We start from the raw sequence: 17,022 nt of genomic DNA on the forward strand, positions 1-17,022 counted from the left end.
GGCAACTTCATAGCGGCATCCAGAAAAATGCATTTAAATATGAATGATGGTTGTGGTGTACAGCAGGTACCTTTGTGACCCATGATTATGTCTGGTGTCAATTCAACCGACTATGTCTGGGGTCAATTCAACTGACCACTAAAACATTTAGAGATGATTGCGTCATGATTTCTTTACAAGTTCGGGACATATAGGGGCAATACCATAACAAGGGTAATTTGTGAACGCAGGTAGCCTCTTCAACCTAAATTAAGTTAAGGGCGTAAAAGGGCAACATCGTAACAGTTTAACATACTTAGCTTTTCTGTCATGTGAGACATTTGAACTATACAAGTGCGTTGAGTTGATTTTCAGGAATTCAATAAGCTCCTCAATGGCTAAGCAGTTTCCTCCCCTGAGGCTTGGCGGAGTTACTGGGAGATTCAAAGGGCTTTGGTGTGAAAAGCATCCACAAGAGAGAGCCCATAAAGGCTTCATGCCAATACCTTGGGAGTCTTTATGGCAGGGCCTCAGGATGAAAGCGACGGCACCCCATTATTACCATGGGCAGTTGTAAGCCTGAGCAACCAGAGGCTTGCCTTGTATCACTCCCTCTCTGTGGGTGAGATCTTGTTCTGGACTATGGGATCCAGATGAGGGGTTAACCCCCAAAAGTACCTCACCAGATGTTGTGTATTCCTGTCCTCATTGGCTAATCAGGCAGACAACCAGCATAGGTCATATCGTCACTGACTGCCCTTTTCTGCTTTGCCGGCGGAGTTACAGGGCAGTCCAAAGGACTTTGGTGCAAAAAGTAACAATAAGAAAGATCCTGTTGGGGTTTCATGCCATTACCGCGGGAGACCTTATGGCATGGCCCCGGGATGAATGCGATGGTGCCCCGTTATTCCCACGGGCAGTGGTAAGCCTGAGCAACTGGGAGCTTGCTTGGTATTGCTTCACCTCTGTGCATGAGTTCTTTCCCTGGACAATAGGGGGTCAGATGTAGGGTGTGTGAGAAGTTGGCCTGATATTTGATGTTTCCAATTCTGGAACCACCTTGTATCAGTCCAAACAATCCCTTATGGTGTCTGGTTGTAAGTTAACCTTATTAGACAATCTATCTTAATGGTAGCATAGACTAAGCAGCCTTAAAGGCTAAACTCAAGAGGTCATGTTAAGCGAGCTGTTTTACCAATCACAGTCCTGTAATATTAAATGAAAGGACACCACACAAGTATATATTATAAAAATATATGTATTTATTTCTAAAATAATCCCCAGTACTCTTTATGAGCAAAGGGGCACAAGTGTTAAATCAAAAGCACAGTATAACATACAAAGTTGCACAATTATGGATATGGGCGGGTGGCCACTCAAACCATATATTAAAAAAAAGTGGTATAAGAGATACCAATTGAACAGTGGTTAGGCCTAGGAAATCGCTGGGAGCAGTCAGGACAAGCAATGCTGAAGTCGGGAAAAGCCCGCAGGATTCGGTTGCAGTGCTTAAAGCACACGCATGCACCAATGTTAAGTCAATGGTGCGTAAAAGTTACACAGATAGAGTTTTAGGATACTTCCGCTGAACCTAGATGGACCAAACTTTAGACACAGACCCTAGAGGTGTGTACCAGTGTGGGAACACCGGTGTTGCAATGTTACCTCACCCACAGGAAGCGGGTGCATAGGGTCGAAGTGGCGTCGGGTTTCGTCACGCAGGTTCTTGGTGCTTGAAGCTGAAGATGCTGCAGGCGATGTGAAGGAGAAGTGTCCGGTGTGATCCAAGGGTGGATCAGAGTAGAAAAGTACCTAAAAGCAGAGGGGACAGAGTCTGGGTCACTCAGTAGTGACCAGGGTGGAACCAGGACGGAACCAGGCAATGTCGGGCGCAATCAGGCGGTTTTCGAGGAGCTTCTCTCCGCTGCCACGTGGGCTCTGGGGCATCTGCGACGTCCAGGAGCGGGTCACGAGCTGTCCCACGCAGGCTCTCACCGTCGGCGCTGTCGGCTTCAAGATTGGAGCAAACAACACGCAGGACTGGAAGATTGCTTCTCACTCGGACCAGGAGGGTCAGAGCGGGTGCTCTTTTTCAGAGGAGCTGGTGCAAGTCTGGAGCAACCAGAATCGCAAGTCGTATTTAGGTTTTCGCCGGCACAGGGGCCACAAGCCAGCTGGCAAGTGACCTGGCCAATGTGTCGAGTCAAAGAAAGCAGAAGGGCCCCACGCAGCACTCGTCGAGTGTAGAGGGATGAGCTTCGGTGCAAGAGTGGCTCAGGGTTGGGGCTTCTCAGACCCCGGTGTACAGCTTCGAGGGTCACTCGTGGGCTGCACGGTCAGCGTCTCGTGGTCTTTTCAAGATGGCTGCCCCACGCTTCCGGTCGCCTCCACGGGTCTCAGCTCTGCAGGGACTGTGGATCGGGCTGTAAGAAGGCAGGCAAGCTTGATCTCGTCGATCTCTGTCGCTCGAGTTCCGGCGGGAACTGCAACAAAGCAGACGTCGAGGTGCTGGATGGTGCCTGTTTGCACAGGGTGGTCACTCCTTGACCACAAGGGAGATTCTTCAGTCTTCTATGTTGAGTAGGATGTCGAAGGGTCCAGAGTTTTGTTTCAAATGTTTCATCAGGATAATCTGAGTGCGTTATACTCTGGTATAAAAGGATTAATCTCTTTGTCGTCAAATACCAAAACCACTGGAATTACTGGTGTCTTTTTGAACAGAGGGAAGACTTATTTGTACTTGAGTAAAAAGGGTCATCTACTGTATGTAGAATTTCATTGTCCTGATGATGGTCTTATGAAAAATCCTTAAAAGACCGAAACGTCAACTATTTAGTCCAACCCTACACTTGATTCATTGTATCATCTTTGATTTTCTTCTGTTTTTAGTTGAAATCATTGTGTTATTTTGTATTAGCAGTCTGTGCTTTCTGTTTAGATAGACCAAAGGTTGAAATAATTTATACCTTGAATATCTAACCAATATCTGTTTATGTACCCTATTTTATAAAAATGTTTTCTTCTTTTTTGTAAATATCCTTTGTCTTGAAAACAAATAATAATCTTCAGACAAAATGAAATCCTGGTCTTTGAATTTATTTACTGTGTTAGTGTGATAACACTGTATGTACTCATCTTTTATGACTTTCTGCTCCAAGTTAATGATTCATTACAGCGACTGATTAATAACAGTTCTAGGAACCTTGATTTTCACAACAAGTCCTAATAATGCTGATAAATAGCAATTGAACAAAATCCCTTGCTGGCCTCTCTTTTATAATAAGTATTGCCCGAGCCCGCAAGGGTATATTGGGTTGCTCACCTACATATCTTGTCACTGTCAACTAGGCTTAAAGGGCTACAGGAGAGCGGTTAACTAACTGGTCCCCTTTTACCAAGATACTAGAGACATAAAGGGTGTGAAGTTTGCTTAATGTTGGGCCTGGTAACTATTGCGTACATATAAATTCAGAAAAACAGCATAAGTTTTAGAGTTATGCCCCAAATGTTGGAAATTATATCAGTATACCCCAGGTTGCCATACTTACATTTGTAGTTTTCTATCTGCATGCAACACAGTCGCCAATGAGAGGCTTCTACTTAGACTTCTGGAGATGGGCATTCAAAACGGATCTCTACAGTAGAGACAATCTTACCTCGAGTCTAAATCACAGCCATACCATATGCCTCCATACCGTATCACAGGGAATCCCTCAGGGCTCCTTGCTCAGTTCGACACTTTTTAATATCTCTTTGCAGCTGTTGGTCCAGTTGATTTGCTCCCTTGGGTTCAATTCTTGAACTATGCCGACGACATGCAACTTTTAATTGCATTCAACAAGTATAGGTCAGGTTCAGATTTGAGTGTTCAGTTTGAGATCAGAACTCTATGAATGCTCTGCCAACTTGGCTGTCAAATGACTCATTACAATTCAATGCTGACAAAACAGAAGTTTTGTTTTTTTCTGGCATGTGGTCACTAATGACTTTTTCTACAATCTTTGGCCTACTTCCTTAGGATCAGCTCCATGTTTACCATTGTCAGTGTATAATCTGGGTATTCATTTAGACAATAAGTTATCTTTGGTAGACACAGGTAAATCATGTATCTACATTTTGTTGTACCTTAATGCACTTTCTGTATAAAATTACTCCTCTTCTGCTTGCTAATTGTCGACTTTTGGAGATCCATGCACTAATTCTTAGTCACCTCTCTCTCCTTGATCCCTCCTGCTGGATTGAGTAAGCATCTGCAGAGGAAACACAATGCAGGAGGAAGATTGTACCTGCAGTGTCACAGGATGTCTTCGGCCTCAACTGCATTAAACAATCTCTATTGGCTACCAATTTCTAAGAGTTAGTTTTAAATCACTTTGCTTAACTTATAGAGCTGTTTGTTCCTGGTAGAGACCCTCACTATCCTCAAAACACATTCTACTTCTATATGCCTTCTTCTAGGCGATTGCATTCTTCTGACGCTTCTCTGGTCTTAGTACAGAGGTGTCAGTTAGGTGTCAGGTCCTTTTCATTAAAGGCTACCCTCATTTGCAACTTGCTATCAGTTGCCTTGAGAAACATAGATGAGTTACAGCCTTCCCGTGTATCTTTGAAGACCTTGCTTTATGCAGAGTGAATTAAGAGTTCGAGGAAAATCAGATTATCTGACTCCAGCATTCCTTACAGTATGCAGGGCTCTCTATAAGATGTTCTAGTAATAATAGTAATATCAAAACCCAATGTGTTCTTTGTTGTTATACAAGTCTTAACAAATGATGATCTTCTTATTTTTATCATGGCTATAGTTCGCCAGAAACACAAAATGGTTGTTAGTGATTTGCCTTCAGAATGTAAACCAAGTATCTGCGAAATATCAAACGTATTAATCCTCTATAGAATGATTTATCATTCAACAAGCAATAGTTTTTGAATTCATAGCCTCCTCCCCTACAGTATGAAACCAGATATGGCAGAGAGGCTTGTAAATCCCCATATTCAGAATCAGGAGAAGAGGAAAATTCCAGTGTGGGTTGGTGCACAGTGGGCTGGCTGCCTTATGGCTCATGGACTGTTGGATCCTCAACACTTCCAAACCAAAGGTAGCTGAAAGGAGCTGTTTATTTAGGATCAGATACTGAAAAATAATGCCCGTAACCATTGGGTCAGACCTCGAAGTATTGGAGTGTTCAGTGAGTTGGTCTTCAGAGCTGCATATAAACACTGGGGGCCTTCTTCTAAAATGAGTAAATTCACACCATGAGATTTTTCACCGTTTTACTCATTTCAGGAATTGGCAACATTCTTCAAGGTTATACCTGGAAACGTGCTTAACTCACAGCTTTAAAAGAATAATCAGAGAACCTTTTTGTGAATTCCCTTTGCAGCTGAAAATACACACACATACATTCTCACATTTGAAAAACGTATGCAAGCGCAAACGCTCTTGCTAAGTCTTGTGTATTTTTAGTTCTGCAAGGAAAATAATTTCCCCTGTGGAGAGGCCCCTTTCTCATACCCCCAGCAGTTTTGGTAGGAGATCCTTTCTGCTCTGCACTCTATAAACTTTCCCACTTTTAAAAGCTCTTTTACTCTCAGAAAGTCAGGCTATTTAATGTGTAATTCTAAATAGTTTCACCATTGAAGCTCTATGGCGTTGTAGTAAGTATATTTAGAAAAAGGTTATTATTAAATTATTTTTTGGGTCCATTTATGTACAAATCATTTGGGAGAGACCCCCCATAACTCTATGGAGAACGTCTAGCTGTGGTATTTTAGAATCCAGTCAATTCCTGCCTAACATTCCCAAGTTACCTCCTCACAGGTTTCACTTTGCATAAGAAATGATACATAGCGTATGCATATAAATTCACTGCTTGGTGAAGGGAATGAACAAGTTACTTATCTGTGACAGTTAATTCACAAAGCTTTCTTTCATTGCATTTATTAATTTTCCATCTCTTAGCTGAAAAACAGCTTTGACTAAAGATTATGGAAGATGAAAACTGAGGAAGAAATCCCTCATCACACAAGATTATTTCCCTACCTGGATGTGAATCTCAGGAAGACCAGATTCACAAAAAGAAATCACGTTCTCCCGGTGGCCCATTTTGTAAAAGGAGGTGGGATTGATGTCAGTAGTCCACTGAAGAAGCGGTGGGATTCAGTGGAGCAGAGGCAGAGTGTCGTCTTTCCTGGGGGTGATGGGGCAAGGTGGGGGTCGTTGTTTGGGTGATAGGGAAGAGGTGGTTAGCTGGGAAGGGCCACCCATGCGCCCCTAAACACCGCTTGTGTCCAAAAGAGCTGCTCCTACAGTGCTAATAACTTTAAAAGCTAATTCTGCTTGTGACCGTGTGAGCCCTACTAAGCCTGGTTCTGCAGTCCTGAGCGAGACTATTTTGCCAACATAGCCAGCGGGCAAGCTTCATATGAACATGCCATACCCTCATATAAATGAGCATCCACCGCAATGGGACTGCAGTGGTGTGCTCCCCTGGTGGGATTCCATTCCTCATGGAGAACACCACACACCTATCCAGAGATGATGAGTGGTACTTCTGCCCAAAACATGATGTGGTCTATGGATTGTTGCTTATAAGAGGAGTTTTACTTGGCCATATCGTTATAAAAAGGTGGACAAAACAAATTTAACATGCTTGATGTGGGGAGTCGTGCCTCAAGCGGAGGAAAAGAGTCAACAAGTGACAATTGCATGTGCCACAACTCTTGGGGTTCTAAAATTACAGGTTAATAGCTTTCTCATTTGCAGATTCAGTCTCTATCCCTAAGCCTGTCTTAGCACCCAAAGAATTCCTGCACTACAAAGCAGTCGATTGTCGTTCAGCACTGTCGAACTGCTCGACAGTTTCAAGAAATAACTTTCATAATTTTGAATTAAATGTTGTGCATGAAAGGCAAACATCTTTGAAGGAGTGTGCATCATGGTGTAGTTTGTTAAATGCGGTCGACTGTATGTTAGTTTTATATTTTATTTTGCATTATCTTTGGCTTTAAAAATAATTCATCACATTTTATCAACAGGGGAACTTATGATATATGTGTAAAATCTGATGGCGTTGGGAGGTGCGTTGGCAATTACGACAACAAAGGAAGCTTTGGCGAATTGGCGCTAATGTACAATACACCTAGAGCAGCTACAATTATTGCAACATCTGTAGGTTCAATATGGGGGTTGGTAAGTATGACTGCCTTTCCTAAGTATAATTTGTTTCATATTCTTTCAAAAACAGTGTATTAATGTATGTTATTATAAAAAAAGTTTTTGGACTGAGCTACTCTGGGGTAATGAACAGAATTTATATGTCTGTGTTACATATTCTGATTGTGATACGTACAGAAAAGTCAGTGATGAATTTCTTGTAACAACGTTTGAATCAGGTATGACCAAGACATGTTTGAGCAGAGGAGAACTTCCAAAACAATTTAGACCACTTTGAATTGAAATGGAATGTAGAACTGGGGGCCCCTTGAGTGATATGGAGTGGGAGGAACATTGGCTCTATCCAAGGGAGGTGACAATATACTCAGAGTTGAGTCTGGTCCAGTTAAAAACTTCCTTCACGTATCTCCTCCTCATGCATACAAACATTTGTATTTGCTAGCTAAGTCAATTGATAAAAGTCAGTGGCCAGAAAGGAATAATCATCCATAGATTGTGGAGCTTCCCTAGGTTCAATGGTTCTGTAAAAAGGTTATGGTTCGGCTCGCCCTGATCTTGGGGATTTCTAGATATCATCTATGGGATGAACAGGCCCCCCCACATACACCACAGACTTGTCTGTAATATTGGTTGTTTAGTAGTGTGTGGAGACCTTGGCAGTTGATTGGGGTGGTTCAAGTGTGTGAGATTGAATCCTGGTGCTCAAACATGGATTGGGGTATTGCAACAGAGAGTTCAGCATATGCAAGTCGTAGCTTACTATGGCAATTTCACAAGGTTTAGAGTTAGTTGGTTAGATACTTTGGCCTTGTTGATTGATACATCTGATTGATGAATGTGGGTGCCTTCCCAATTCTTGTTACAACCTTGATTCTTGAGAATGTGTCCAAGAGGAGGCAACTTATTGTCGTTCTTAAGCTTGTTTTCCTGATTCACTGAATACTTCCAGGTTACATATTGCTTTCTTGATGTGCAACCAACCTTATAATGGTTGTGCATTATATATATATATATGTTATGGATTTAAAACTCAATAACATTCTTCTGGAAAAAGATTGTCTTCCTGAAATCAACCCTGGAGACAACAAGAGTGTGGACCATTTATTTTAGATAGTCAGTGCTAGCCAAGACCTGCTCCCCAATGTTGCATATCAATGCGGTCACGTTCTTTCCCGGCTCTCTATTGTTTCACTATTCCTTACACCCCCCCCCCCCCCCCCATGTAGGTTTCCACAATTTGAACTGCCTTCGAAACAATTATCTGCTCCGCATCAGTTTTTTTCTGAGATTAACCTTTAATCCTCCAAGGCTTTTTTTAACACATGCATGTGAAGGATGTGCTATCTTCACTGGGAGTTTGTTGACATGGTTATAAGTTGCCCTTTGTCAAACTCACCATCATCCTCTTACCCAAGAAAAGCAACACCTGCCAATTTACCTAACTGAAAAATGTAACTTTATCAATCTTAGAATAATATGCACTCCATCCCTCCTTTATACCAATTCTGTCAATTTGCTGGCTGCCACACACCACTAGCTAAAAACTACCATCAGGTATGCAATGTCATTTCTCTTCATGAATGCTGCAAAAGACTTTTCCACCAGCTCAGCACCCTCACTTCCTTAAATCCCATATTTCTGATGGCATTCATGTTTTCTCTGCATCTGCTCCCGGCACCAGGCCACGGAATCTCGGACACTGAACAAAACTAAGCATCTGACCAGATAAAAGATGTAATGTCACTCTGGAGTTTAGATATCATAGGGGGCTCAAAAAAAGGGGAATGGTGTTAAACAGAAAAGAGATTTTTGGCAGTATAGACATTTTGATGATATTTACTCTGCCCAAAATTGATAAGGGGAGTGAAGACCAGGATCGCATAAGTCTTCGACATTCTTTGGCCACATTGGAAAAGTTTAATAGTACAATTTTATTTATGTCCTTGACAATATTAAGGCCTAGATAGTGTAGAGTAGAACTCAACTAAGCCCCTGACACAGGTTCAGGATCATTCCAGACCATAATGTCTGTTTTAGAGTCATTGATCTCGTAGCCAGACACTGTGCCAAAGTCATGAGCTAAAGCAATTACTGATGGAAAAGCCGTGCGGAGTTCTGAAGAAAAAACGAGAACATCATCCGCATATAGTGCTACCTTCTTCTCCCACCCCCCGTAGATAAAAGGCTTGATGTTACGCTCATCCCTTAGACGTTGGGCGAAGGGCTCAATATATAAATCAAATAAGAGGGGGGAGAGAGGGCAGCCCTGACGCGTACCACGTGTGATGTTAAATGAATTTGGCAATTCTCCATTTACCAACAAAGAAGCAGAAGGATTCCGGTACAGGAGTCTCACAGCTCGCTGGAATTTTTCCCGATGTTAAATTTGCCCAAGACCCTCGACAGGTACGTCCAGTTCACCCTGTCGAAGGCCTTGGTGACATCTAATGTAAGAACAGCCAAGGGGAGCGATTCCACAGTTGCCATATCAATGGCAGCTATGAGATCATAGGTCAACTCATGCAACTGGCGGCCCCTCACAAAACCCTTCTGGTCTAAGTGCAAAATTCCTGTTGCTACAGATCCCAGTCTGTTTGCCAGAACTGATGCAAAAATCTTATAATCTGAGTTTAAGATGGAAATTGGCCTGTACGAGCCACAACAGGATAGCCTGGAAAAAGCTTAGGCGTCGTGGAGAGAAGGGAGGCTTGGCGCCTCCTGATTTACAACTATATGCGTGGGCATTTCAATTTTCCCACGCTAGGATGCTGCTAAAAATGCCCACGACCCCTGGCATTGGACGTATTTTTGCAGCATTACTTAGAGGAGAAGAAGTGGCCCCGCAGGGTTTTTTGTTTAAGTTTGGTGACCCCACATTTTTTTTTAATTGAAATTAAAGGTGTTGCGGGACATGGCAAAAACTTGGGTGAAACTTAGGTGCTCCATAAAGATTGACTATTTTGCGAGTAGGTCACCATTGTGGAATTCACCTGGGAGCCCGGTTTGGCTGCTTGATAGTCTGGCAACACCACTGAGAGATGCGGGCTTGGAGGTTTGGGGGGACTTATTCTTGGAAGGGTTTTTGCTTCCATGGGAGGTCTTACTTTCTAAAATTGGAGCAGGCCTTTCTAGGTTAAAATACCTACAGATTGCAAGTTGGGCACACTCACAGATTTCCGCTATGGGCAGATTTCAGCTAGGGGGGAAAGTAACATAATGACCCTTTTATTGGATAATCCACCAGCCAGAAAGGAGGTTTCACTTTGGTATAATCTTCTATTAGAAGAGGTTGATGGCGAATTTCAACTGCCAGAGTCGTTGTGGGCCTCCTCCATTACTGACCATAACGTCGAGAATCTGTGGTTTGCACCTTTTAAGATCATGTGGGACATAGTGAAACCTGCCTGGTTACGCAGGAACCATCTTTTCACTTTACATAGGGCCTACTACTCGCCACTGAGGCTTTCAAAATTTTTAAATAACTCTCTAGTGCCGTGTCCCAAATGTGGGCTTATAGCCGCCTCAGATCTACATATGTTTTTGGGCTGCCCCCTCTTTCTCTCTTATTGGAATGAGATTAGCCTCTCATTGTCGACTGCTCTGGGCTCTGAAGTTTTGATTAGTGCCGCTCTCGTAATTTTCGGAATTACACCAGAGATTCGTGGGCTAGCTAAAAATCTTCTTTTTTATTGTATATTGCTGGCAAGAAGAGAAATCTGCAGAAGATGGAAAGATCTGTTACCACCTACCCTGCTGGATTGGCGCTCTTCGGTTTTACAAACCTCTAAAGTCGACTTAATAAGATCTGGTAATCCTGATATGAGAATTTTTGGGCTCCTGTTGAACTGGGTGTAATTGGTATACTGGACTGTGGGTTTTTTTTCCCCCGTGGTCCAATGATTAGGCTGCTTGGTAACCTCATGGTTTGGTATACCCAATAGGGCGGTATCGGCATCAGTAATAGGTAATCAACTGCAGCAAAATCATCTTTTTGGTTGTCCTATGGTGGTGCTTTTGGAGCATTGAGACATTACTGGGAGGCGATACCCTATATAAAGGTTTGTGTCCCTACCAGATTACCTGCGACAGTAAGTCTCTCTCCATGCGCTTCTATTTGGTAGCCAAGGGCGAAAATGAGGACCAAATAAAAACAAAGCATCTGACTTTGTCTGGCTCTAAGTAAAAGATAGAAGTGCAAACAGCCCAACTTGAAAACCTTCATCAATCTTAATGCTCTAAAAGGTCTTGCCTCTTGCCCATTAAGCAAATCAACGACAATTATTATCTGCCAGTGTAACTTTGTGTTTGCGCGTTATCCCCCAGCGCTCCGCTGCCATTTTGGTTGTTGTTGTGCTCATAGTGAACCCGCCCCGCCTCCCAGCTGAGCCGCCCTCGCCCCTCCCCCTCCACTATCCATATATGACAGTAGTTCCCGCGCGCAGCGTTCACGCGCAGCGACCGCGCCACATTCGCGCCACATTCGCGCCGAAGGTGCGCCAAAGGTAAGCCCGTCTACGCCCGTCCGCGCCTGGACCGCGCCCAGCGCCATACCCCCTGGCCCTCGCATTTCCCAGCCTTCCCGCATTACCTACGATGCCACCACCCTTCTAGCCCTTAACCCCGGCCGTCCCCCGACCTGCGTCCAAGCCGCTCCTGGACACACCCATGGACCATTCTCATGCTACTTCTGCAAATTCTTCTGCAACATCAACCACTCCGCTACGATCACACCTCAGATTCCCGACACCAACCACCTACAATGCATCTTGCTCAACACCCGATCGGTCCATAGGCACGCCATTGACCTATGGAATCTACTAGACACCATCTCTCCGGACGTCGCCTTCCTTACAGAAACATGGATGAACGCCTCCTCCGCCCCAGACATCACCATTGCCATCCCAGAAGATTATAAGATCATACGCAAGGACCGTACCGGCCACATAGGAGGAGGAATCGCTATCGTCCATAAGAAATCCATCCATATCTCAACTAGCTCTGACGCCAACCTCGCCAACTCTGAACACCTTCACTTCCAGATCCACATCGACCCCAAGACCACACTCAGAGGCACCCTCCTTTACAGGCCTCCAGGACCCCGCGCACAATTTAGTGAGGACATCACGGACTTCATCACTCCACACGCGCTCCCCTCCAAAGATTACATCCTTCTAGGAGACCTCAACTTTCACCTTGAAAAGAACAACGACCGCAACTCCACCACCCTGCTGGACAACCTCGCCAACCTCGGACTTAAACAACTGGTCACTTCCCCCACCCACATCGCAGGTCACACCCTCGACCCTATCTTCACCTCCAGCAATCATGTCTCCTTCAGCCATACCACGAATTTCCTTTGGACTGACCACAGCTGCGTTCACTTCACCTACAACAAGCCCAAACCCAACAACCACCCCCAACCAACTCTGCAAAGAAACTGGAACAAAATCACCATCGACCAGATCTCCTCATCGCTTCTTCTAAACCCCCCAGCCCACTCATCAAACCCCGACCAAGCCGCCACCAACCTCACCCTTTGGTTATCCAACAGCGCCGACATCCTAGCACCACTGAAAAAACGACAAAGCAAACTTGGCAGCAAGAAGGCCTCATAGTTCAACGAGGATCTTAAGAAATCCAAGAAACTCTGCCGCTCCCTTGAGAAGGCCTGGAAAAAAGACCCAACCACCACCACCAAGGACGCCTTCAAAAACGCCACCCGCATACACCATCAACTGATCTGAAAGGCCAAGAAAACCGCCTTCAAGGAACGACTAGATAACAACGCCCACAACAGCAAGGAACTTTTCAACATCGTCAAGGAATTTACCAATCCCTCGGCCAACTCTAATGACATCACCCCCTCTCAAGCCCTCTGCGACTCCCTAGCCTCATTCTTCCACAACAAAATTGCAGACATCCACAACAGCTTCGACAACCAACCCGGAGACCAATCCACCCAACCATCTGCTGGACCTTCACCCCCCTCAAACATCCTTAATGACTGGAACACAATCTCCACTGAGGATACCATCCGCCTGATGAACTCCATCCACTCAGGATCCCCCACAGACCCATGCCCTCACCACATCTTCAACAAAGCAGACTCCATCATAGCACCGCACCTCCGAGACGTCATCAACTGCTCCTTCAAATCCGCCACCTTCCCGGAAAGCTGGAAACACGCTGAACTCTGCGCCCTTCTGAAAAAACCCACAGCAGACCCCACCGAACTCAAAAATTACCGCCCTATCTCGCTCCTTCCTTTCCCAGCCAAAGTCATTGAGAAAGCAGTCAACAACCAGCTCGCCGCCTTCCTCGAAGCCAACAAATCCCTCGACCCCTCACAGTCCGGCTTCCGAGCAAAACACAGCACTGAGACCGCCCTCATCGCAGCAACAGACGACATTCGAACTCTACTGGACAATGGAGACACAGTCGCCCTCATCCTCCTCGACCTCTCCGCAGCCTTTGACACAGTCTGCCATAGCACCCTTCTACAGCGACTCAGAAACATCGGAATCCAAGGAAGAGCACTGGAATGGATCACCTCGTTCCTCACCGGAAGAACACAGAAAGTCCGCCTCCCACCATTCAAGTCAGAGGCCACTGAAGTCATCTGCGGCGTACCACAAGGATCTTCACTCAGCCCCACCCTTTTCAACGTATACATGAGCCCCCTCGCGGCCATCGCCCGCCAACACAACCTCAACATCATCTCCTACGCGGATGACACTCAACTGATCCTATCACTCACCAATGACCCCAACACCGCCAAAACCAACCTACATGAAGGAATGAAAGAAGTAGCCGAATGGATGAAACACAGCCGTCTGAAACTGAACTCTGATAAAACTGAAGTCCTCATCTTAGGTTCCTCTCCCTCCGCATGGGACGACTCTTGGTGGCCAGAAGCCCTTGGAAAAGCACCCATCCCGACAGACCACGCACGGAACCTGGGCGTCATCCTGGATTCCTCACTTTCAATGAACAGACAAGTTAACGCCGTCTCCTCATCCTGTTTCAACATTCTTCGCATGCTCAAAAAAACATTTCGTTGGATCCCCACCGAAACTAGAAAAACGGTCACCCACGCACTGGTCACTAGCCGCCTGGACTACGGAAACACCCTATACGCCGGGACCACCGCTAAACTCCAGAAAAAACTCCAACGAATCCAAAACGCCTCTGCCAGGCTCATATTAGACATCCAGCGTAAAGAACATATCTCTGGTCACCTGAAAAACCTCCACTGGCTTCCCGTCAATAAGAGGATCACTTTCCGGCTCCTAACCCACGCACACAAAGCACTCTACGAAATCGGACCAGATTGCCTCAACTCACGTCTGTCCTTCTACACCCCCTCCCGCCAGCTTCGATCTTCCAGCCAAGCCCTTGCCACTGTACCTCGCATCAACAAGACCACCATGGGAGGTAGATCCTTCTCCTACCTGGCAGCTAAAACCTGGAACTCTCTTCCCACCTATCTCCGCCTTACCCAGAACCACCTAGCATTCAGAAAGCAACTTAAAACGTGGATATTTGACAAGTAACTCCCCACCCCTTCTTAAGCGCCTTGAGACCCTCTGGGTATGTAGTGCGCTATATAAATCCTTGACTTGACTTGACTTGACTTGACCAACTTTCTGCAAATAACTTACTGTCCAGGAAGACTGCAGAGTCTCCTGCTGCGTCAGAATGTATGTGCACCTAGCACATTAGTTCATGTTCTAATGCTCACATCATTTCATTAAAAGTGGTCAAAAAGGACTTTCGACTTTCAAACTGTGAGGTCTGCATTCAAACCAGCTAAACAGCTTACCCTGTGATGAGGGAGTAAATATCTGGACATCACAAACCACAACCACCTGCAAAACATTATCTCTGCTCCGACTAATGTACAACCAAAAAGGACGCCTTCGGGCAACAACTGCGCTCTATAAATCCCCAAGTTTACAGGTTTTACTGTATGTCTTTTCAGGGACCAAAGGGCCTATGAAATTATTCATTACAATTTTTAATTCATCCAGCGCCAACTCAGTCATCTCCTTCTACACTTCAAACAAAAAGATAATCCAAATAATGTGTCCCTGATGATTGCCTGTTTCTACCGCAAAGCCCCCTTGAAAAAAAGGTGCTTAGGGCCCAATTACGGTGTCAGGCGGACCGCAACCGACCAACTGACTGTTAGTTGCGGTCCACCCGACATCTGACATTGCGGTCTGCCCGCCGCATTATGATGTGGAGGGCGGAGGCATCGGGCGGAGGGACTGTCCACAGCCCTTCCGATATGCTTAAAGAGCCCATTGGTGCGTCAGAACACAACATAATCCCTTATTGACGGCGGAGCCAGGCTCGGCTCTGTTGTCTGGATTATGATAGCAGTTTATGACAGCCCTTTCATGTTGCATTTGTTAAAAGAAATCAAAACCTAAATCACCAGAAATCCTACATAGATTGACAATTGCATAAAAGGAGGGATCACAATTTATTAAGTATACATACAAAAAATACACTGCAATGAATTCATAGGTTAAAAACAGTTGAACAATTATCAAATAAATACTAATTCAATACAACAAACGAAATGCATAACATACAATTATGACCCGCATAATTGGTGAAAAAGACAGAGACAGTAAGACATAAAATTGTACAATACAAATAGTATATTCACACTCCTATATGTTCACATCAATGTCGTTTATAAAAATCCTCAGTGTATCGACAACAATGAGGGAGTCTTGAATTATACAACTTTGGAAAGCGTTGATGCGTTTCGGTGGATTTTCTTGATATTTGCCACCTTTTTCAAGACTAACACAATGTCTGTCGTAACCAAGGGATCGTATAATTTCCCCAAAATAATAAAGAGAGAGGGAGCCGTTCCCAGGCACAAGTTTCTTAAGTTGTGGAATGGTAACTCCATGCACTTGATAGAGCCCTCCGGCCTATTGTTAGGGTGCAGAGTCGTTTCTGTGGTTCTCCTTGTTGCCTGCTTGAGGACTGCACCTTTCTTTATGATAAGTAGAATCTTCTCAAAAAAGATATATCTGGCCTGATGTGAGGTGGGTTCACAGGGAGAATATGAAGATTGTGGAGACACGTTGTGTTATCGGCTCCTATTCATTATATGCAGGCAACACAGCCCAGGTAGGTCTGTGTTAGGTTGTACAAGTAAATCGCTTGACAGGCTAGTGCGTGCGGTCTTAGCGCCAAAATGCTTCTGTCTTCCAAGCGTTTCCTGAAAACCCGACACCCTCTGTTTTCGGGAAACGCTTGGAAGACAGAAGCATTTTGGCGCTAAGACCGCACGCAATAGCCTTTCAAGCAATTTACTTGTACAACCTAACAGAGACCTACCTGGGCTGTGTTGCCTGCGTGTAATGAATAGGAGCCGATAACACAGCGTGTCTCCACAATCTTCATATTCTCCCAGTGAACTCACCTCACATCAGGCCAGATATATCTTTTTTGAGAAGATTCTAATTATCATATAGAAAGGCGCAGTCCTCAAGCCGGCAACAAGGAGAACCACAGAAACGACTCTGCACCCTAACAATAGGCCGGAGGGCTCTATCAAGTGCATGGAGTTACCATTCCACAACTTAAGAAACTTGTGCCTGGGAAAGGCTCCCTCTCTCTTTAATATTTTGGGGAAATTATACGATCCCTTGGTTACGACAGACATTGTGTTAGTCGTGAAAATGGGTGGCAAATATCAAGAAAATTCACCGAAACGCGTCGACGCTTTCCAAAGTTGTATAATTCAAGACTCCCTCATCGTTGTCGATACACTGATGATTTTTATATACGACATTGATGTGAACATATTGGAGTGTGAATATACTATTTGTATTGTACAATTT

The 17,022-nt window shown here is 44.7% G+C and overlaps 1 protein-coding gene across 1 annotated transcript in view; it reads left to right on the top strand.

The window, feature by feature from the left end:
* Positions 1 to 17,022, top strand: part of PRKAR2B (protein kinase cAMP-dependent type II regulatory subunit beta) — a 428,684-nt gene that overhangs the window by 361,258 nt on the left and 50,404 nt on the right. Inside the window, exon 6 of the mRNA XM_086967160.1 lies at positions 7,015 to 7,168. Coding sequence (XP_086823286.1) covers positions 7,015 to 7,168 — 154 coding nt within the window. The remainder of the gene's footprint in view (positions 1 to 7,014; positions 7,169 to 17,022) is intronic.

Source organism: Lissotriton vulgaris, chromosome 1_1 (assembly GCF_964263255.1).
Source record: "Lissotriton vulgaris chromosome 1_1, aLisVul1.2, whole genome shotgun sequence".
In the NCBI taxonomy this organism is placed as follows: Eukaryota; Metazoa; Chordata; class Amphibia; order Caudata; family Salamandridae; genus Lissotriton; species Lissotriton vulgaris.